The sequence below is a fragment of the Pan troglodytes genome, chromosome 18, assembly GCF_028858775.2.
Source record: "Pan troglodytes isolate AG18354 chromosome 18, NHGRI_mPanTro3-v2.0_pri, whole genome shotgun sequence".
Classification (NCBI taxonomy): Eukaryota; Metazoa; Chordata; class Mammalia; order Primates; family Hominidae; genus Pan; species Pan troglodytes.
Window position 1 is genome coordinate 23,357,401 of NC_072416.2, and position 21,535 is coordinate 23,378,935.

Sequence of the window (21,535 nt, forward strand, 5' to 3'; positions counted from 1 at the left end):
AATTTGTAAAGTTGGGACTAGAGTGACCAACCTGTCTGTTTGCCTGGGACTTATCTGGTTTTAGCACTTAAGGAAATACATCCTGAAGAACCACCCCCCGACAACCCCTCACCACTTCAGTCTCAGATGGTTGGTAACCCAAATAATAACAGAACTGATTTCATAGGTTTCTTGTGGTGATTAAAGGAGACAATATGTTTAAAGAGCATATCAGAATGCTTAGTACATAATAAAGGTCCAAAAGATGGGTACTGTTATTTACTTCTCCCTCACATTCCTCTTTTTATTTATTTATTTTTATTTTTTTTATTTTTTCACATTCCTCTTTGAAAAGCTTATCTAATAAAAAATGGTAGGAGAGCCCAAACAGGCTTAACAATAGTTTGTTGGTTAACAGGCTACCTTAGGTTGAAGAAAGAAATATTGATAATTAAGCACACTCATGTCTGCATTACAGGGAAGTTGATATGTAACACAGCTATGTTCTTTTTCTTCCTTCCTTAATAGCAATTCCCAACATGCATGGCTATCAGGGTCTTACAGGCACAGCTGTATTCACAGTGATCCCAACTGCAAGGTACCCCCACCTGCTCCCCATTAATTTGAGCCCAGTGGTTTTCTAGAGCAGCTATCTTTGAATGCAAATATGATGAGGCTGAGAGGAAAACAGTACTTTGCCTGCATCCCCAGTCATTTTTAACTCTTTTCCACGGGCCATTATTATGGGGCTTCTTGTTCCTTAGCTAAGGGCATCTGCAGTAACATTCTGGCATCTGGGGATGTGTTCCAACCAGGTGAATATCAGATTCCTACAACTTCAAAGCCCAACCTTTATAATCTTCTTTGTTTGCTTTTAAATACTCATAATTTTCATGTTTAAACATTTTAAGACCCTATGAACAATGAGGAACATGATTCTCCCCAGACACAGAAGATTTTATCTATATTCCCATCTATTAAAATCTGTAAGTAACTGGAACTTTTAAAATACTTCCTTTCCATCAATAATTCCTTCATACCTGGAACCACATATTTCTTTAGATAACTGGGTGGGAATTTATATTTTTTTATTTGCAAGAGCTTAAAGAGAAGTTTTTACGCTTAGAATTCCTTTGCCATTTAAGTTTCTCATTCAGCACATAAGCCCCTTTCCTTTTGGAAAGTGCTAGATAAGTATTATACTTATTCTCCATGCAGGCCACACCTCAGGTTTGAAGGTATCTGGAGAATATATATAAAAGCAGAATTTTGATACTTAGAAACAGCTAAAAGTCATTTAGAGCAAAATCTGATGTATAAAATCAGCAATCAACTTGAGAAATGCTAATCTGATTTTTTTAAATTGGATTAAACTCTCTAGAGGCATTGCACAGAGGAGTGTAATGATTAAAAACATATGATCTGGAGTGTAAGTGGTGAGATTTGGATTCCAGCTCAATCATGCACAGTGTTAAACTCTCTACACCTCAGTTTCCTCATGTGTCAAATGGGCATAAAAATTCTAACCACATAGGGCTACAGTGAGGAATAGGTACATGTCAAGTACTTAAAGGTTTAGCATTAATTACTTAGCATGTAGTAAGTACTTAATAAATGCTAGCTACTGGTAGACACTTCAGGGAATGATGAGGATTGGAGAGAGGGTAAGAGAGCAAGGCTGTGGCTTACTTACCATTGTCAACCAGAGAATATTCCCCTTTTCCTGTTTACTCATATTGGGCTTCTGAAGTAAGGTTCTGTAGGTTCCACAGCTAAACAAAGTTTGAAAACCAGTAATGAAGATATTTATTTATCAAGAGGAAAAGATAATCAAGACCTATTGCTAAATGATAAAAGCAGGTTGGCAAAACTGTATATTATAAAGCAACTCTATTTTTCTTTTTTCTTTTTTTTTTTTGAGATGGAGTTTCACTCATTGCCCAGGCTGGAGTGATCTCGGCTCACTGCAACCTCCCCATCCCGGGTTCAAGCAATTCTCCTGCTCAACCTCCCAAGTGGCTGGGATTACAGGTGCCCACCACCACGCCCGGCTAATTTTTCTATTTTTAGTAGAGATGGGGTTTCACCATGTTGCTCAGGCTGGTCTTGAACTCCTGACCTCAGGCGTTCCACCCGCCTCGGCCTCTCAAAGTGCTAGGATTACAGGCATGAGCCACCGCACCCAGCCAGCAATCCTATTTTTCTATTTATCTATATTGTCTCAAAGGATATTACCAAAATGTGATTATTGCTGGATGGTAAAATTTTAAAAAAATTTTATCCTGCTTTCACATGTTGGTAACCTGTATTTAATATTTTATGCAATACGAATTTAAGTAAATATATTTCTCTTAGGAATTTAAAGTATATTTAAAATATTTTTGGGCCAGGTGCAGTGGCTCATGCCTATAATCCCAGCACTTTGGGAGGCCAAGGCTGGAATATCACTGGAAGCCAGGAACCAGCCTGGGCAACATAACGAGTCCCTCATCCCTACAAAAAATAAAAATAAACATTAGCTGAGCATAATGGCATGTGTTTGTAGCCCCAGCTACTTGGGAAGCTGAGGTGTGAGGACTGTTTGAGACCAGAAGTTTGACGCTGCAGTGAGCTATGAGCTATGATTGCACCACTGCACTCCAGCCTGGGTGACAAAGTGAGACCTTGTCTCACACACACAAAATTTTTTTTAAGTCTTCATTTTTAAATGGCAAAAGCCAAAATAAAACTTGCAAAGTTAATATTTAAGCTGCGACATTAAACAAAAATTTCCTTAAATAAATTGTTCTATTTTATCCTAGATTGTAGATGTAAATGGCAATGTTCTACCTCCTGGACAAGAAGGAGATATTGGCATTCAAGTTCTACCCAACCGACCATTTGGCCTTTTTACTCATTACGTAGTAAGTGACTTACTAAATAATCTCATTTTCTATTTATTTTTCAAGTGCTTGGCAACAATCCCTGTTTGCCACAAAACATACCTAGGATAGGTACTTGACCCTTTCTTGAGAGATTGGTTGTCCTGAATAGTAATCCAAAAGACAAGAAATTGAAGAAATACCCAAATTCTTGCTGAAGAAAAGCATGCTGGTCCCCTGAGGCCAGATCACTGTTCCAGGTCCATGAAGGCAAGAGGAAGGGACCCTAGAAAGAGGACAGCCTCTTAACATCCCCTGATCCTCTCAATTATCAAACAAAACCCACTCATTTTCCTGAAATCCAGTTAGTGCTCTTTCTTTTCGGGAAGAGTGAGAGGGACAGGGGATGCGGGGGTGGTGGGATTAAGCAAATGTCTTTCACAAGAGGCCTTCTAAGCTCCTTACTGTTTACAACAATATTTTCATCTCTAATCACAGTATACAAATTAGAGCAAAGTCTCTATCATATAATAAAAGATCCAGATGCTACTTGCCAGTGTATTTGATACAATGTAACAGTATCTTGTTTTTTCTTATGTCAGACTTGCAGAACCAATTCTATTATTGTTTACAAAACAAAGCACAAAAACAAAACAAACCTGTCTGCTCTTTATTAGGTGTCAGTGCTTTCTTTTGACTCTTGAGTATTTACTTCTCTCTTTTCCTACCAGCATTATCTATTAATCAATTAGCAAAAGACTTAATTTAGTTTACTCCTCTGAGCTACTGCAATATTTATTTTGTAATCTATCTAAGAAAAATCTCAAGATGGAAACATGACTAATCTTTGTAACTGTAGTTTACCTTTCTTCTGTCGGGCTAGCTCCATGCTGGAATTTCATCTTTATTTTCACAATCTATCTCTTCCTAACTCTAATGCTTCTCAAAGGAGCCAAACTTTTCTGCTTCCTTGAACATTTAAAAATCCAATTGAGGGCCAGGAGCGGTGGCTTATGCCTGTAATCTCAGCACTTTGGGAGGCCAAGGTGGGCGGATCACTTGAGGTAAGGAGCTCGACACCAGCCTGGCCAACATGGGGAAACTCCATCTCAACCAAAAAATACAAAAATTAGCCGGGTGTGGTGGTGCATGTCTATAGTCCCAGCTATTTGGAAGGCTGAGGCAGGAGAATCGCTTGAACCTGGGAGGCAGAGGTTGCAGTAAGCCAAGATCGTACTATTGCACTCCAGCCTGGGTAACAGAGTGAGACTGTCTCAGAAAAAAAAAAAAAAAAAAAAAAAAAAAAAAAAAAAAAAAAAAATTCCAATTGACCAGAAGAGTTGGATTCACCATAACAACAAAATGCTATTTGTTTTGCAGGATAATCCTTCAAAAACAGCTTCAACTCTACGAGGCAATTTCTATATCACTGGGGACAGAGGATATATGGATAAAGATGGGTATTTCTGGTTTGTTGCAAGAGCAGATGATGTCATATTATCCTCTGGGTAACTTTCTTTTCCATATGTGCATATGTCTGTGTTAACTGATCATCAGTGTTCTAGAGTGAACCTGCCAATCACCTGTATGTATTCCTGCCATATGTGTTTCTAGTTATCGAATTGGACCATTTGAGGTAGAAAATGCCCTGAATGAACACCCTTCAGTTGCAGAGTCAGCTGTTGTCAGCAGCCCAGACCCCATCAGAGGAGAGGTAAAAGAACTGATTCATGTCAACTTTATAATTTGTTGGCAATTTAACACATACTTACAAATAGTAGCTCAGTGAAACAGAATTAACCAAATGATTCATTTACTAAATATGCAAGTCAGATAGAAATATGCTAGTCAGAAAGAACTGCTACAAAATAAGATTGAATTATGAGTTGCAGCTCTGATCCTAACAGACAAACAAAATAAGGCTGAAAATATGTACTAGAAAGAATTTGAATTCCTTCTGTGGTGGACTAGGGCAAAGATGGTGTGAATGCCAGTAACCCAGGCTCACATCAGGATGGGGTGACAGAAGTCAGCTGGATGGGATCAAATTGTTACCCAGAAGGTCTGGAAACCAACGAGGTCCCTGGTGTAGTGAAGGAGAATGGGCTGGCATCAGATGTCAGAAGTGGGAACCAGAGGCTGGAACTGAGGTAACCATAAGCAGTCTTGGTAGGTAAATAAGTAGAGGTTTCAGGAAATAAACTCTGAATAACACAGGTGTCCTGAAATACCATTCCTATTGGGGCTGACCACACAGTATTTTGGCTTAAAAGTACCATGCCAGGCAGCCTCCTGCGTTTTGCCTGTGTGTCTACAACATGCCCCTAGGGTTTCTCTAGCTGAGTTACAAGTTCCCACAAGTATTTCTTCAAGCCATATCCCTTCTAACACTGAATCCAAGTTTTGAAGATGACACTGATGTCAATACAAATCCAGAACTTTCTGTACCATGTATTCAAGCTCCTTATCTCAAATCCTAGGTATAGGGCTTCAAGCACAGGGCACAGGGCAGAGTTAGAAGGTATCCAATCTCAGGGGATGAAATAGGTCCTGAAGTTTAAGGCAGGCCAGGCACGGTGGCTCACACCTGTAATCCTAGCACTTTGGGAGGCTGAGGTGGGTGGGTCACCTGAGGTCAGGAGTTTGAGACAAGCCTGGTCAACATGGTGAAACCCTGTCTCCACTAAAAATACAAAAATTAGCCAGGCATGGTGGCAGACGCCTGTAATCCCTGCTACTTGGGAATCTGAGGCAGAAGAATCACTTGGACCCGGGACGGGGAGGTTACAGTGAGCCAAGATCGTGCCACTGTGCTCCAGCCTGGCTAACAGAACAAGACTCTGTCTCAAAAAAATAAAAATAAAAATAAAAATAAAAAAGTTTAAGGTAAAAATGGGAGATGTGCATGTTACAGTGGAGGGTGGATCTCCCCCCAGGACTGATTCCCCTAACTGATCTTTGATGCCAGAAGATACCCTGTTAAGTCCTCCTGGATGGCCCAAAGTTGTTCCAGATATAGCCCAGTGGCTGGGAATTGGTAGTTTGTCAAGTTGCTAGGATGACAATCGCTATTTACTGTGAAAGGGTATATTCCAGGCAGCTGAGGGCAGGGAAAACAGTCAGTGATTATTGGCTGGTCTCTTTGCTCTGAACATCACCGGCAAGGTTTCACGAGTCTTAGCTCTTCCTGTACTTCTCCCCTACCATTAGTCATCATCAGTTTTACCCACCTAGACAGGTGCTTACTAGGGACAGGATGGTAGCTGAGCCTTTCGGAACAGGGTTGGCTTGGCAGCCACCTGATATCCTAGCGTACAATATAGGAAAGGTCTATAAGTGGGTTGTGGTCCCCTCACAGCTCCGGGGGCTTGGCATAGGGCTTGGATTAGTCAGAGTGAGGGGGAAAGTGTGGCCAGTTTTCCAACAGTGGTAGGCTGCAGCATTTCCTAGTAGAAGATGTGAGTGGGTATCTCAAACGAGGTATCCATGAACAAAACGGCCATGTGCTCCATGCCTCCCTTTCTGCTGCCAGGCCTATTCTACCTGGGTTAGGTCCTTCTCTAGGCTGGGTCCTGCCAGGCAGGGTAATTGGGTAGCAAGTTCCAGAATTGATTAAAAAGAATATTTGGATTTGAAATACCATTTTAACATTGGAATGTGAAAGACTTGTGGAATATGTGTCTAGATCACTAGGTTCTTAAATTTTTGGGATCACATATCTCTTTGAGAATGTGAAGAAAACCATAGGCCACTGTTAAGACTTATGCAGTGATGGAAATGTTCTATATTTGCACCATCCAATGCGATAGCCATGCATGGCTATCAATCACTTGAAATGTGGCTAGTGTGACTGACAGTATTTAATCTTATTTAATTTTAATTGATTTAAATTGAAATAGACACACGTGGCTAGCAGCTATCATATTGAATGGCACAGCCATAGACTTTTCTCAGAAAAATACAAGATTTTGCATAGAATTTCATAGAGATTTGAAGCCCACTTATGGATTCTGGGTTAAAAAATAAGACCCAAACTTCTTGTAATTCTAAGACTACAACTAAGAGCTAATGTTTTTGATGACTTACTATGTGCCAGGCATTATACATCTATGCTAATTCATTTAATCATCATAATCTCTTTTACAGAGAAGGAAACTGAGGCACAAAGAGATTACCTAACTTGTCCAACATTACACAACAAACTGTGACTTGAACCCAGCTGTTCTGACTTCAGAGTTCATACTCTTACCCATGTTAGGTTGTTCCTTGTTAATTTAACATTTTCTGCAGTAGTTTAAAAAGATAAAAGAGACTATCCAAGTTGTAGAAACCGTCAATATGTGAACCAGTATTGCAGTTTTTAAAATAATTTACCTTTGAATGACTCACTTACAACAAGCATAATTTTTTAATTTGTAAAAATGTTAATGCAGCAGAGCTAGCATAACTACAAATGCATTTTATAAAATGTCAAAAAGTGAATGGAACAAAATTATATCCATAGACACACACACACACAAGGGTTCACAACTGCCCCATGGCACATGTAAATTAAAAATGTTCAAGTGTTGTTGTTGTTTTTTTTCTTAGAGACAAAGTCTCACTATGTTGCCCAGGCTGCTCTCGAACTCCTGGGCTCAAGCAATCCTCCCACCTCGGCCTCCCAAATGTTGGCAGTACAGGCGTGACCCACTGTGCCTGGCCACAAGGGTTTCGGGTAAAGACAAAAATGGGTAATTGTTCATACAATGTAAAACTGCCCACTGGTGAACAGTTTTCAATATGTGAAAAAATTATAACTTCAAGTCTTTGTTTCTCACCAAATGGCTGTCCTGGTAATTTGTTGTTTCAAATAATTCCTTTTCAATGAAATCTTTACTCCCAGATCAAAGTGGATAGGAAATGTTGCCAGCTTATCTTTAAGCTGGACAAACGAATCCTTGAATTTAATAAGATTTCAGGCACTTAAGTGCAGGATACTTAATCATAAAAAAGCTTCAGGGGACTCTCCTGGAACTGTGCCTACAGGGAAGCATCATTCCATAGCCAGCTCCGGGCTGGTAATCTGGCGTTGGAGGTACATACTAGTTGATGCACCTAGACTCATGCCTCTAGGGAAGGCAGTAAATGGCAGTCCTGGTAGTGCCCTAGGAGAGAAAATGACAGGACTCCAAATTTACTTTTTTTACTTTTAAAGGGGGCTATGAGGGATGGCCTATCTTTCTGTCTTCTCCATTACAGGTCCAAAAACTAGGCAGAGTTTTCAAAAACATTTCTAGGAAGGATAAAATTTGGAGAACAGGATTTGTAAGCATAAAGTAATAACATCTTTCTTGGCTTCTGCCAGTTAAAGGCCACCATGATTTCCACTCTTGTTCCTCAGGGCCATGGAAATGGATCAGAGCAACAAAAAAATAGCTGCTGGAATCTTCACAGCCTTGTATAAAGACTGCATGTACTCTGTGAACTGTTCCCTTCAACAAAGACATGGCAAACTCAGCGTGACTACTGTTTATAAGTAATCCCCCATGCTGAGGGCTAGGCTGGATGAGGCTGGGTTGTTACAGGGGTCCCAGAAGCTCTCCTGTATTAGGTACAGACCAGGAAGTGGCTGGCTTAAGAGCACAGAGCTGGGATCAAACTTTATTAAAACACACTGGCCCACCCCACCAGGCATGTAGATTCTCAGAGCAAGCAAACAAGACATACTAAAACATACAAATGCATAACTCATTTTCCTGGTGTTTCAAATATTTATTTTAGGTAGTAAAGGCTTTTGTCGTTCTAAATCCTGATTACAAGTCACATGATCAAGAACAACTAATAAAGGAGATTCAGGAGCATGTTAAAAAAACTACAGCACCTTACAAATATCCCAGAAAGGTAGGCATCCTAATTATAACGAATATTTGCTCAGTGTTGTGGACAATTTCAACTGTTTATTTTTACATTTTAATGAATATTTTCTTCACACATGCTGCACCACATGTCCCAAACTGAACTGATGACATATGGGTAAGAATCAGACTCTTTGAGATTAAAATGAAACCCTGAACCTATTTTGTTTGGTCCTTTGGCTTACTGGACTCACAGTAAATACTTAATATCAAGACAAGTTTCCTAACAATACCCTTTTCCCTATTTTGGCTGTTACCCAAAACCCATTCCAAAGACTATTCTAATTCTTCCACCTAGAATTCATAATCAAACTGCTATATAATTGGCTTTATGTAAAGATAAAAATTTCCAGGCTAATTTTCTTCCCCTTGATGCCAACAGGTAGAATTTATTCAAGAGCTGCCAAAGACTATCAGTGGGAAGACAAAAAGAAATGAACTGAGGAAGAAAGAATGGAAGACAATTTAAAGTTGTTTCATTAATTACCATATCTATAAAACAAACATAGTATCTGTCAATCTCTAGAAACCACAAGATGATGGAGAGGTCATAAAAACTGTGGTAGTATGCTTAGAAACTGTTGATTTAAAATATCTTGTGGTTATGATATCAGAGGCTAAATTTTGAAATAAAATATTTGGCAAATTCCTCCACATTAGTGTCAATGTTCCTATCATTTCTTAATATAAAAATAATACCATCAATTGCTGATTAATTTTTAAATGTATAGTATAGAAGCAGTTTCTGAACCAGATCTCTGCTACATAGGTTTTCAAACTTTAGTTGACTAATTCTTCTGATATGTTGATATACAAATCAGAACCAATGTTCAAGCCATGAAATAAAACTAAAGAACTTATAAAAGTTTTTAGAAAAATATAAAATATCAGTTAGAAGATTATGATAATCTCAAAGTACAAGAATCTACCTGAAAATAGACTAGGGATTTTTATTAGTCACATTTTTTGCAAATAATTTAAAAATAGTTTAGACTTGTTTCAAGGTCTAACTATAAAAGAAGGATCATATACTATTGTTGCTTATTATATGTAATCTAATAAATACTGTTTACAAAAGATTACACTTGTGGTTCCTGAAGAAAGTATGGTAAATGCAGTAAACATTAATATATAAAATAAAAATAAAATAGTGTAAGATGTTATCAGAATACTCATGTTTGGAAATTCAAGGAACAATTAGGATTCATACATGAAAGGTTATCAATTCCTCATTGAAGGCCTGAGTCTCAAAGAATTTTTGGTGGAAATACTTAAATTTCTGTCACAAATATGGCTTGTTTCTGGAGAATTAAAAGTGAGACCCCCTGTGGAATGAGATGGAACCATGCTGTTGGCTCTTTCCTTTTGAAGTGTTTGTTCCCATTTGAAATAACCACAACATTTTCTGTTTTCTTGGTATTTCCCGATAGGGCAACAATAGAAGACTTTTCCGTGGTTCGGTCCATTATTAGAAACAACAAGTCTCTTAGATCTCCGACCACACTTGCATAATGGAGGTGTCATTTTCCCACTCTTCCAAGGCTCTTGTAGGTTAACTGTAGAAGTTAATATAGATGGGAGACGCTTCCAGGAAGAACTTCTTACTGGGGAGCAATCAGATGATGTAGGCTTTTCTTCATGAATAGTGAAGGGTTGTTTTTTTGCTGGTGGGAAAGCTTGGGGACTGCATGGATTCCTTTTGGTACCACCTGAAAGAAGAGGATGTTTCCCCAAAACTAAAGGATGAGACATATTGGCATTAACTCTGTTGAAGGTACTTGATTTGTGTTCAGGTAACTTAAAGGCAGAAATATCTGAACCTGGATCTTTGGCTTCTTTTACATTATAAATAGTAGTGTGAGGACTCTTGTACACAATAGACTTAGAAGTCTCAGATTTTTGAGGAGTTTCGTCTATGTCTCCAAAGTTTTCATGACTTGACATTTCCAATTCTTTCAAAACCATTAATCTTTCTCCAGAATTAAATGAAATCTCTAAGTCTGAGTCACTAATGGGAACTGTACAGTCTACGTTTTCCTCAGGCTGAGATGCTGGCAGTAAAACCACATCCTCCCAATCAGCCAACACAGGTAAACAGTCCAGAGTAGAGCTCATTTCCAAATCAGAAACATGATGAACAGTTGGAACGGTGGTAGAAACAAGTACCAATTCTGAACCAACTGTTGAAGCCTTAGATTTGGTATTAAATGCAAGATGTTCATTTTTTCCTTGCTTTTGCATATAGATAGGTGAATTCAAGGTAGGAGACTGCAACTGCCCCACAGAAGTAGAGGACTTAGTATTAAAAAGAGGTAAGGAACTTTTGACATGATGAAGACTTGCTTTTATATTGTTTTTTACTTGTAATTGATCCTGTTGTGCCTTTATAGGAGAATTTGCACAAATTGACTTCATTTGAACTTTTTCATGAGGATTTATTGTATTTTTAGGCTCCTTATTATATATGCTGGGACCCTGGATGCTAATGTTACAGGCAGACATTTCTTCAACTTGAATTGTATTCAAATTTCTGGCCAGAATGCTGGAATTCTTCTTAGTGGGAACCTATGATTCCACAGACAAATGCAACAGCTTTAGAAACTGTGCATTCGTAATTTCTTCAGTATACAGTTTTATGACAAAAAAGAGAAATGTCATTGATTTATAAATGACTGCACACATTAAATCTACGTTTCAAAGAACGTATGACTGTTTATGAAGTTTGAGATGACAGAATAAAAAGGCAAGACACTACTAACCTTGTTCAACGACCTTGTAATTTTCATTACACAACCATCTCTGATCATTTTCCAAGCAAGAAGGGCAGTATTCCGAGAATCGTCCAACCCTGAGGATACAGATATCAAACACTGAATTTAGTGGTACTAGTACTATTTCCTTAGTACTAAAGAAATAACATAAAAAGAAAAACACCACTTGTGTAGAAATTGGAACACAGTTTTAGTTTTATGACCATCTACTAATTTTAATCATGATAAACTGGTCTTGGAAGTGGAAGGCTATGGCAGCATTACCAGTGAAAGACAAGCTCGTCCACATTTATAGAGGAGAATATGAAAATGTATTAGACAGTTTCCCAAAATGTGGCCAGCGTTCTGCAGGAACCAGGATTTGTGAATAATCTAATAGTCTTGTTCAGTTTTTTCACTAGTCCATTCTATTATTTGAGCACTTGTTTAATCTCCATTTGATTTGGCTCATTCTTTTCATTCTTCTTAGCAACTAGAAAGCCACTAGATGGCAGTGTATCTTACAATAGTTTATGAAAGTGGTAATTTGAAAGTCTTAGAAACAATGTGAATTGTTTAGATTAGGAGTTTTTTTTTTTTTAGGCTGAAGATATCCCTTACTAATGACATTACCAAAAATTGAAATTCATATGAAGTATTTTTTAAAAGTCAAATGGCTTACATAATTTTTAATGTATACTAACCAGAATGTTCTCGTCCTGAGAATTCTATTCCTACTTCCTGCAAGGCACCACTTAGTCCTTTTGGTTTTCTCCTATAGAAAAGCTAACCAATAAAAAAAGATATATTTAAAAGAAGATTACTATTTTAAAGACTATGTATTAAACACTTTTCATAATTTTTAGTTCTATTAGATTTAGAATGTGCTTATTTTTTGTGTGTTGTTTTTAAATACTTTAAGAAATGCATTTATGTGACCAGTACAAAAGAAAGTATCTTATTTGCAGAAACCCATGCCCATGTGTAGGATAAAAGTTAATCATTTTTCAATAGAAAAAAGTAAACATGCCCCCATTTTTTACCATTACCTTGTAAGTTGCTCTGAGATCAATCCAAGAATTTAAAAACACAGGTTTTAACAGCTGTTTTCTTTTACACTCATACTCCAGGCAAACCCCCAAGTCCCAGTCTGCATTAGGTACATTAAAATAGAACAAAGTCAATGATGCCAGCATTTTTTACTTATGCTGCCACCATTTACAAATAGAATGCTAGAAGATCATATAAAATAGAACAGTATGATTTCATTGCTCTGCTAATATCTAAAAATTATTCACTTTATATAACTTACTATTAACAAGTTAGGTTGATGACTAAATTTCAAAATGATTTCTTAAACACCCAGTAAAACCTTATTTCAGAAAGAAGAGTAACATGTTAAATTACAAGGACTATATTTTCTATATTCTAGGAAAATATTAATGTTATTGAGAAACCAAACATTTTATAGTAACTGGAAACCAAATATGACTATCAATGCTATCTTATCAATGACACAGTATTGCTATTAATGACTATTAACAGCAATGCTCTAACACAGTCATACAAAAAACCTACTTTAAATGGCTCATTTTTTTTTTCTTTTAAGTGTCAAAGCATAAAAGCAAAGGATGTTGAGCTGATGAAGACTGTAGAAAATAGCATAAGAGTGTTCACTAAATCATCTTTGCTTAATTCTTAACAGTGGAACTCTAGAAACATTTTTTTAAGTTCAGGCTTAATATTTTAAGGTATCCCAAAAGGTTAATTTAAAAAATATGTATTAATTTACTTTTCTTGGCTAATATCTGCTAGGCATTTAAATTTTTTTTCCTAGCCCAGAAGATTAACAAATATAATTCTAGGTTAGCAAGTATAAAACTAGAAATAAAGAATTACATAGTGGTAATGCTACCCATCTGTGATTAATAGGTATAACTTATTCTTTACCTGACCAAGTAACAAATGCACATAATTTTACTTCAGAAGCAGAAGGCTCTGAAACCCCAGTAGCAAAAATAATGTTCTTCTGTTGCTGAATCTTATGAATCCATTTACAGAACTGAGATAAGCAAATCTTCAGAGGGACTCCTTCATCAACTTGAGCCTGAGTAGAGAGTCACAAAAGCTGAATTCAACAATCAAATTCCATTATTATTTAGCATGTTTTATAACTGTGGAGAAAGATTAATGGTTTTAAAAGAATCAGAAATGCCAAGTCATGAAAACACAGTGTACTGTGGGAAGACATAACAAAGTGGTTCTATCTGGCAAAGAGTTTATTTAGTGGAAAGAGGTAAAAACACGTGGGAAAGAAAGAATATTTAGAACCCACCAAGGTAAGAAAGATTAGGTTGATAAAAACTAAAATCACACAGAAATATGATCATTAAGTCCAGACTGACATAAATCATAGACAAATTTGAGTCACTTAATTTCCATAAAATCAATTTGATCCTCATTTTTATAACATTATTCTTCCTTTGCTGTGTATTTATTTAATTTTTAAAATTTATTTTTTTTTGAGACGAAGTCTTGCTTTGTTGCCCAGGGTGGAGTGCAGTGGCACGATCTCAGCTCACTGCAACCTCCACCTCCTGGGTTCAAGTGAGTCTCCTGCCTCAGCCTCCCAAGTAGTGGGAATCACAGGTGTGTAACACCATGCCTGGCTAATTTTTGTATTTTTAGTAGAGACGGGGTTTTGCCAAGTTGGCCAGGCTGGTCTCGAACTCCTGACCTCAGATGATCCACCCACCTTGGCCTCCCAAAGTACTGGGATTACAGGTATGTTCCTTTGCTTTTTAAATCGAGTCCTGAGGTGACTCACGCCTATAATCCCAGCACCTCGGGAGGCCAAGGTGGGCAGATCACTTGAGGTCAGGAGTTCGAGACCAGCCTGGCCAACATAGTGAAACCCTGTCTCTACTAAAAATATAAAAATTAGCCAGATGTGGTGGTGTGTACCTATAGTCCCAGTTACTCAGGAAGCTGAGGCATGAGAATCGCTTGAACCCAGGAAGCAGAGGTTGCAGTGAGCCCCGCCACCTTACCTCCAGCCTGGCCAACAGAGCATGCCTTTGTCTGAAAAATAAATAAATAAATACATAAATCGAGTCCTGAATCTAGAATAACACTAATCTTATTTATTTATTTACTTATTTATTCATTTATTTTCAGAGACAAAGTCTGTCGCCCAGGATAGACTGAGATTATACCTCCCTGCAGCCTCAAACTCCTGGGCTCAAGTGGTCCTCCCACCTCAGCCTCAGCCTCCCAAGAAGCTGGGACTACAGACACATGCCACCAAGTCAGGCTAATTTAAAATTTTTTTTTTTTTTTGGTAGAGATGGGGTTCTCACTATGTTGTCTAGGTTGGTCTCAAACTCCTGGCCTCAAGCAATTCTCGAACATCAGCCTGCAAAGTGCTGGGATTACAGGCATAAGCCATCATGCCTAACACTAAATAAATCTAATTCCAAATGGTATAATAACTTTTCTTTTTGAAACTGACTTCTGAATTTTAAGATTTGCATCATACCTGCTTTATGCCTGTCAATTCCATGCAAAATTCTGAAAGAATTGGATGTTCCTGAGGTTGAACATAAGCCTGGAACTCAGAGTCAATCTGTCCAGTTGATGTGTTCAGCAACACTGCTGGAAACTCAACTAAATGAAAGAATAATCAATTGACAGTTGAATAAATAATTTTTAAATTAATCCTGTAATCATCCTAAATTAAACATGTTACCATTTTAATTAAACAACCAGTTTTCAGTAAAAGCATACTAAAATGACCAAAGCAGTGTGACATAAAGGTTATAATAAAGTTATGCTAAAGTCAAAATATTGAAGTTATGAGCATGTCGTCTTAAAAGAAAACAATATAATTAAATAAATATAAAAACCATATGGAATATAAAATTTACTTTTTTTGCAAAGGTATTTTTTTCAGTTTCTATGCCATTGAGGTGTTGTATGTAATATAAAACAACTATTTTATATAATAACACATTTAGGTATTTGAGATTTTGCTCTTTTTTATTCAACGTAAGTTTTGCATTAAACTACCAATGCATAGACCATCCTGTTTTCTTAAACTTTTGGCTGATTCGGATCTATAAACTTTAAAGTGACTCATCTAGTGCCAGCTTTGGCCATTCGTAGCCCAGACTTACTTATTTCCTGGCTATGGTGGTGCTTCCCATCATTCCAGCATGTTGATTCAAAATCAATGACAATTAAGTAGTCAAACAACTGCTCTGCAAAAGATCAAGTTGTTCTTATGCTTTACCAGTGCTGAAAATGCAAGGCTACAAAATGCAAAGAAACTAAGCATACTACTCACTGGATTTGCTTCTTCCTAGATTTCCATTTGCTGGCGCAATTGACTTTCTCCTAATTAATCCAAGCTGCCTAAAAATGTGAAGCAATCCAAATATGATCAATGAACTCATTCACACTCCTGTTTGAATAGGCTACCAAACTAATGGTACTGGGCAACAATCTCATTATTTATTGTGACTGAGGGGAAATCGAACTGGACTTTGGCTTTACCTGCACAGGCCTCGAAAGTACATATTTGCAAATTAGGCTAATTTGTTGGTTTTGTTTTTGAGACAGGGTCTTGCTCTGTCACGTAGGTTGCAGTGCAGTGGTATGATCACCACTCACTACAGCCTTAATCTCCTGGGCTCAAGCAATCCTCCCACCACAGTCTCCTGACTAAGACTACAGATGCGTGCCACCACGGCCCATTAGTTTTAATTTTTTTTTTTTTTTTTGAAGGCAGGGCCTCACTATGTTACCCAGGCTCATCTCGAACTCCTGAGTTCTGGCAATCCTCCCACCTCAGCCCCTCAAAGTGCTGGGATTACAGGCCTGAGCCACTGTGTCCAGCCAATTTACACTAATTTTATGTTACCCTTGTTTTACAGTAATACTGAGTAACTCATTTGAGTTCCTACAATCATTTGATTGTAGAGGTAAAAATGCACTGAAAATCTTATTTTTCCCCCTGCATTTTTTAAGCTCTTGCTATGTGTACAGTGCAGTTTTAAGAAGACAAGACAATGTAGGACATGGTTCAGTCTTCCAGCTTAAAAATCTGGGTAAAGAAACAAAAGATAGGGCCAGGTAAAGTGGCTCATGCCTGTAATCCCAGCACTTTGGGAGGCCAAGGCAGGTGGATTGCTTGAGCTCCGGAGTTCGAGACCAGCCTGAGCAACATGGTGAAACCCCGTCTCTACAAAAATTATAAAACCTAGCTGGGGCGTGATGGTGCATACCTGTAGTCCCAACTACTCAGGAGGCTAAGGTGGGAGGATTGCTTGAGGCCGGGAGGTGGAAACTGCAGTGAGCCGAGATCATGCCACTGCACTCCAGCATGGGCAACAGAGCGAGACCCTGTCTCAAAAAAATAAATAAATAAAATAAAATAAAATAAGAAAAAAAGAGAAGAGCTTACTGAGGTCTTAAGTGCAAGTAAAACAAACTACTTGGTATTAGCAGGTAGAGTTTTAACTAGGCAGACACCTCCTGTAGTTTTCTGTGTTTGCTAAGAGTGGGAAGTGCCAGGATTTGGGAATAATAAATATCATTTATTGACTGCTTACTACATAGCAGGTACTAAAATTAAACTAAGATGATGGCCTCCTTTAATCCTCAACAAGTGTAGTAGCTAGAAACTTTTCCTACCTATATTTTATGGATGAGAAAACTGATTCTTAATTTGCCAAAGAACATAGCTTTGGTATGTGAACCCAAGACTGTCCAATTCTGAAGCTCATGCTATTTGCTATTATATTACATCTTTCTAGTAATCAGAAATATGCATAGCGCGTCCAGGAATCAGGGAGGACACAATAATTCATATTGTGAATTAAAAGGATCACTAGGCCAGGCACGGTGGCTCACACCTGTAACCCCAGCACTTTGGGAGGTTGAGGCAGGTGGATCACCTGAGGTCGGGAGTTCGAGAACAGTCTGACCAACATAGAGAAACCCCATTTCTACTAAAAATACAAAATTAGCTGGGTGTGGTGGTGCATGCCTGTAATCCCAGCTACTTGGGAGGCTGAGGCAGGAGAATGACTTGAACCCGGGAGGCAGAGGTTATGGTAAGCCGAGATCGCACCACTGCACTCTAGCCTAGGCAACAAAACTCCGTCTCAAAAAAAAAAAAAAAAAATCACTAGAAAATGGGTTTGTAAAAAGTAAAGTAGAGGTTCCTCTTCAAAGACTTCCTTCCCCGTCTAATTAGGAATAAATAGTAACTTCTCTTAGAGCAAAATTTATTCAAAGACCTGTGCTAACATTCTTAAATATCTGCTAGATATAATAAAGAAATCAATGTACTTTATGTTCTTAGCTCCCACAATTTAGCCTAAATATTTGCCCTGGCATGCTTATACTGGTCCAATCAAACATTAGGTCATAGCCTGTTCCTCTTCCTTATTTAAAAGTGTTTTTACCTTTCTCAGCATTCCACAAGTTACTTCCTTCTTCCTTTGTTCTCCTCTGCCTTTGCCTCTTTTAAAAAGTTCTATGTTGCTAGTCAATCGGGACAAATACAGAATGTGAGGTCCCGTTCCAGCCAAAGGAAACCGGACACAGCAGTAGGGTGGACGCGCCACGTTATAAATGACCCTGTCTCCTTTGTTCAGTGTACTCTCCTGGCAAAACTGCTGGCGAGTGTACCCTTTCTGCAGGAAGTAAAAATGGCCTTACTAAATAAATTAAATTTAAGTTTAAGTTCTATTTCTTTACAGCACCGAGGAACGAGCATTTCAAACAGGTTGAACACCTTGACGGATTCAGTGTGTGGCCTGTCTGAGACCTCCAACCAGTCTGCAGGGCACTGTCACGTCCAGTCGTTTCCCAAGGCCTAAAATAGGCAGGCACTGGCTCAAGGCCACACAGTCAAGGCCCCAGGGTTCGTCCGCCTCGGGCTCCTGTCACCCTCGGGTAGAAGGTGGCCCAAGGCTGAAGACCGAGGTCCAGGGAGGCGCCTTTCCAACCGTGCCAGAGAGGGCAGGTCGCAGACGCCGGGGCTGCGGGGAATAGAGGCCCTCACCGCAGATGCCACCTGCCGCGCCCTGCTCTACGGCCAACGCCAGCGCTGGACCCGGAGCTACCCGCCCCCGACCCGGAACTCCCTCGAGTACCGCGCGAGCCGCTTGGTCGCCATTCCCGACACTCCTTGCTTTTCCAAGTCCAGCTGCCGGAAGTCGCTCGACTTCTACTTCCGGTCCGTTCAAAAAGCCCGCGAGGCTGAGGGGCCGTTGTTGTTGGCAGCTGTGGCTAAGGAGGGGAGAACCTCTGCTCCCCGCCCGTCTTCTCTTCTGCGTTTCCCGGGCTAGGGGGCGTGGGGAGTGGTTTTAGGCGGCGAAGCCTCTCGGCAGCACCTCCTTCCTTCTTTGCCAGGCAGACGCCCGTTGTAGCCGTTGGGGAACCGTTGAGAATCCGGTAACCGATGCGGACGGTAAAGCCGTTTGGGTTAGAGCGGCGCGGGTGTCCAGTCCGCGGAACGGGGAGATCGTTGGCACCTTCGCTTTTTTAGGGGAACGGGGATAGTTCGGTAAACTGAATTGAGAAGCGGATCCGAGGGAGGTTGAAAGCTGTCAAGCCCGTGTAGCTCTCCCGCTAGGAGGCGGCACGCGGGGGAGTAGGGGCGCTGGAGTTTCCCCAGCTCTACCTCATCTTTCTCCACAGCCATGGAGCCAGAGAGGGAAGGGACCGAGAGACACCCCAGGAAGGTCAGGGAAAGGAGGCAGGCCCCAAATAAGCTGGTCGGGGCAGCTGAGGCGATGAAAGCCGGTTGGGATCTCGAGGAGAGTCAGCCCGAGGCCAAGGTGAGCAACGGGGATCCCGAGCAGGCGGCCCTAGGCGGTTTGGAGCTCCCGGACCCTCGCCCAACCGCCGTCGGGGGCACTGGATTCGGGCGGGCTCTCCGCCCTGGCCTCTCCGAACCTGATCCCTGATCATTAAAATGGGAATGAGTGTAATACCACCTTCCTGACACAAGGCTGTCATTGGCTGTCACTGGGATAGTTAGTCGGCCGAGTGCGGTGGCTCATGCTTGTAATTCCAGCACTTTGGGAGGCCGAGGCGGGCGGATCACGAGGTCAGGAGTTCGAGACCAGCCTTGCCAACATGGAGAAATCCCCGTCTCTACCAAAAACACACACGCAAAATTAGCCAGGCGTGGTAGTGGGTGACTGTAATCCCATCTACTTGGGAGGCTGAGGCAGGAGAATCGCTAGAACCCAGGAACCAGAGGTTGCAATGAGCCAAGACCACGCCATTACACTCCACTCTGGACAACAAGAAAGAAATCACGTCTCAGAAAAAAAAAAAAAAAAAAGAAAAAAAACTGGGATAGTGGGCCGGGTGCAGTGGCTCACGCCTGTAATCCCAGCAGTTTGGGAGGCCAAGGCGGGAACATCATTTGAGGCCAGGAATTCAAGACCAGCCTGGGCAATATAGCAAGGACCCCATCTCTTAAAAAACAACAACAACAACAACAACAACAAAACTGCCTGTACATAATAGGAATGTTCATCGATATCCTGGGGCACAAAAATACAATTCCTTGCCCTCGTGCAGTTTACATTCCAGTAGGGCGGGGGTCCCCAACCCCCTGTGCACAGACTAGTACCTGCCTGTCCATGGGGTCCCCAACCCACTGTCCACAGCTGGCCTGTTAGGAACCGGGCCACAAAGCAGCAGGAGGTGAGCGGTGGCCGATAGAACGTTACCCCCTGAGCTCCACCTAGGCATTAGATTCTCATAGGAATGTGCCAAACCTATTGTGAGCCCTATTGTGAACTTTGCATACGAGGGTCCTAGGTGGCATGCTGCTTATGAGACTCTAATGATAAATGTAATGCACTTGAATCACCCCGAAACCATCCCCCCAGCCCTTCTCCCAGTCGGTGGAAAGATTATCTAACACGAAACTGGTCCCTGGTGCCAACGGTTGGGGACCGCTGCAATAGGGGAATAAAAAGGCTGATTATCCCTATCATCCTTACCATTTATTGAGAACTAAATATACTTCATCCCTTCAGTCGTTCATTGGGCTTTTTTGTTTGTTTTTGTGTTTGAGACAGGGTCTCTGCTCTGCTGGACTCAGGCTGGACTACAGTGGTGTGACAAGGATCCTCCTGTCTCTGCCTCTTACAGGCATGAGCCACTGCACCCAGCTATTCATTGGTTTTTATTGTCTGCCATGTCCTGGGGCACTGACCTAGGTGCTTGGGGTACATCAGTGAATCAAGTTCACTGCCCTAGTAGGTCTTATATTCTAGTGGGCAGAGACAAATGATAAAAATAAGTTATAATATGTGAGAGGGGGATTAGGGATGTGATTTTTTTTTTTTTTTTTTTTTTTTTTTTTTTTTTTGAGGTGGAGTCTCCCTCTGTTGCCCAGGCTGGATTTGGCTCACTGCAACTTTTGCCTCCCAGGTTGAAGTGATCCTCCCACCTCAGTTCCACCAATTAGATGGGACTACAGATGTGTGCCACTGCGCCAGCTAATTTTTCTTTTTTTTGTAGAGACGGGGTTTTGCCATGTTGCCCAGGCTGGTCTTGAACTCCTGGACTTAAGCGATCTGTCCACCTTGGCCTCCGCAAGTTCTGGGATTACAGGCATGAGCCACTGCTTTTTTTTGTTTTTTTTCGTTTGTTTTTTTTTAAAGAGAGACAGGGTCTCCAACTCCTGGGATCAGGAGATTCACCTGCCTCAGCCTCCCATAGTGCTGGGGATTACATGTGTGAGCCACTGCACCCAGCTGAAAATTTTTTTTATTAAAGTGGGATTCCAGTTTTTTTGCCTATCAAATTTGCAAAAAAATGTTTAATGTTTATGTGGTTAGTGTAAGGAGATTGACAATCACATATTTTGTTATGTTGAAACAATCTCAAACTTTTAGAAAAGTTGTAAGAATAGTATCAAAACCTCCCCTCAACCAACATTTGAAAGTAGTTGCTGACACAATGGTCTTTTTCTACCCACCCTCAAGATATTTTATTATATATTCTCTATAAA

The 21,535-nt window shown here is 40.2% G+C and overlaps 3 protein-coding genes across 39 annotated transcripts in view; 2 read left to right on the plus strand and 1 right to left on the minus strand.

Annotated features, from left to right (window-relative positions):
* Positions 1 to 9,816, plus strand: part of ACSM3 (acyl-CoA synthetase medium chain family member 3) — a 55,436-nt gene extending 45,620 nt beyond the window's left edge. For 3 of the 6 annotated variants that reach the window (XM_054668304.2, XM_063796809.1, XM_001158747.7), the window contains 5 exons: positions 2,781 to 2,882; positions 4,221 to 4,348; positions 4,455 to 4,554; positions 8,604 to 8,723; positions 9,120 to 9,391. In XM_054668304.2, the coding sequence (XP_054524279.1) occupies positions 2,781 to 2,882; positions 4,221 to 4,348; positions 4,455 to 4,554; positions 8,604 to 8,723; positions 9,120 to 9,206 (537 nt within the window). In that variant the 3' untranslated portion in view covers positions 9,207 to 9,391. Of the gene's footprint in view, positions 1 to 2,780; positions 2,883 to 4,220; positions 4,349 to 4,454; positions 4,555 to 8,603 lie in introns of all 6 variants that reach the window. The other 3 variants (XM_016929601.4, XM_009430432.5, XM_009430431.5) reach the window with 1 other exon arrangement.
* The window catches only part of ERI2 (ERI1 exoribonuclease family member 2), a 28,824-nt gene extending 10,039 nt beyond the window's left edge, over positions 1 to 18,785 (minus strand). For 2 of the 29 annotated variants that reach the window (XM_063796808.1, XM_003314997.3), the window contains exons 1-10: positions 18,651 to 18,785; positions 15,833 to 15,900; positions 15,663 to 15,746; positions 15,026 to 15,153; positions 13,438 to 13,594; positions 12,537 to 12,637; positions 12,192 to 12,273; positions 11,497 to 11,585; positions 3,044 to 3,126; positions 1,673 to 1,751 (exon numbers count right to left, since the gene is read on the minus strand). In XM_063796808.1, the coding sequence (XP_063652878.1) occupies positions 1,673 to 1,751; positions 3,044 to 3,126; positions 11,497 to 11,585; positions 12,192 to 12,273; positions 12,537 to 12,637; positions 13,438 to 13,594; positions 15,026 to 15,153; positions 15,663 to 15,746; positions 15,833 to 15,900; positions 18,651 to 18,673 (894 nt within the window). In that variant the 5' untranslated portion in view covers positions 18,674 to 18,785. Of the gene's footprint in view, positions 1 to 1,672; positions 1,752 to 2,963; positions 3,127 to 8,573; positions 11,303 to 11,496; positions 11,586 to 12,191; positions 12,274 to 12,536; positions 12,638 to 13,437; positions 13,595 to 15,025; positions 15,154 to 15,662; positions 15,747 to 15,832; positions 15,901 to 16,772; positions 16,891 to 17,957 lie in introns of those variants that run through there. The other 27 variants (XM_063796799.1, XM_063796795.1, XM_063796796.1 and 24 more) reach the window with 27 other exon arrangements.
* REXO5 (RNA exonuclease 5) overlaps positions 18,656 to 21,535 on the plus strand; it is a 43,174-nt gene continuing 40,294 nt past the window's right edge. The window contains exons 1-2 of one of the 4 annotated variants that reach the window (XM_009430389.4): positions 18,656 to 18,951; positions 19,198 to 19,337. In XM_009430389.4, coding sequence (XP_009428664.1) covers positions 19,200 to 19,337 — 138 coding nt within the window. In that variant the 5' untranslated portion in view covers positions 18,656 to 18,951; positions 19,198 to 19,199. 4 annotated transcript variants of the gene reach the window in all.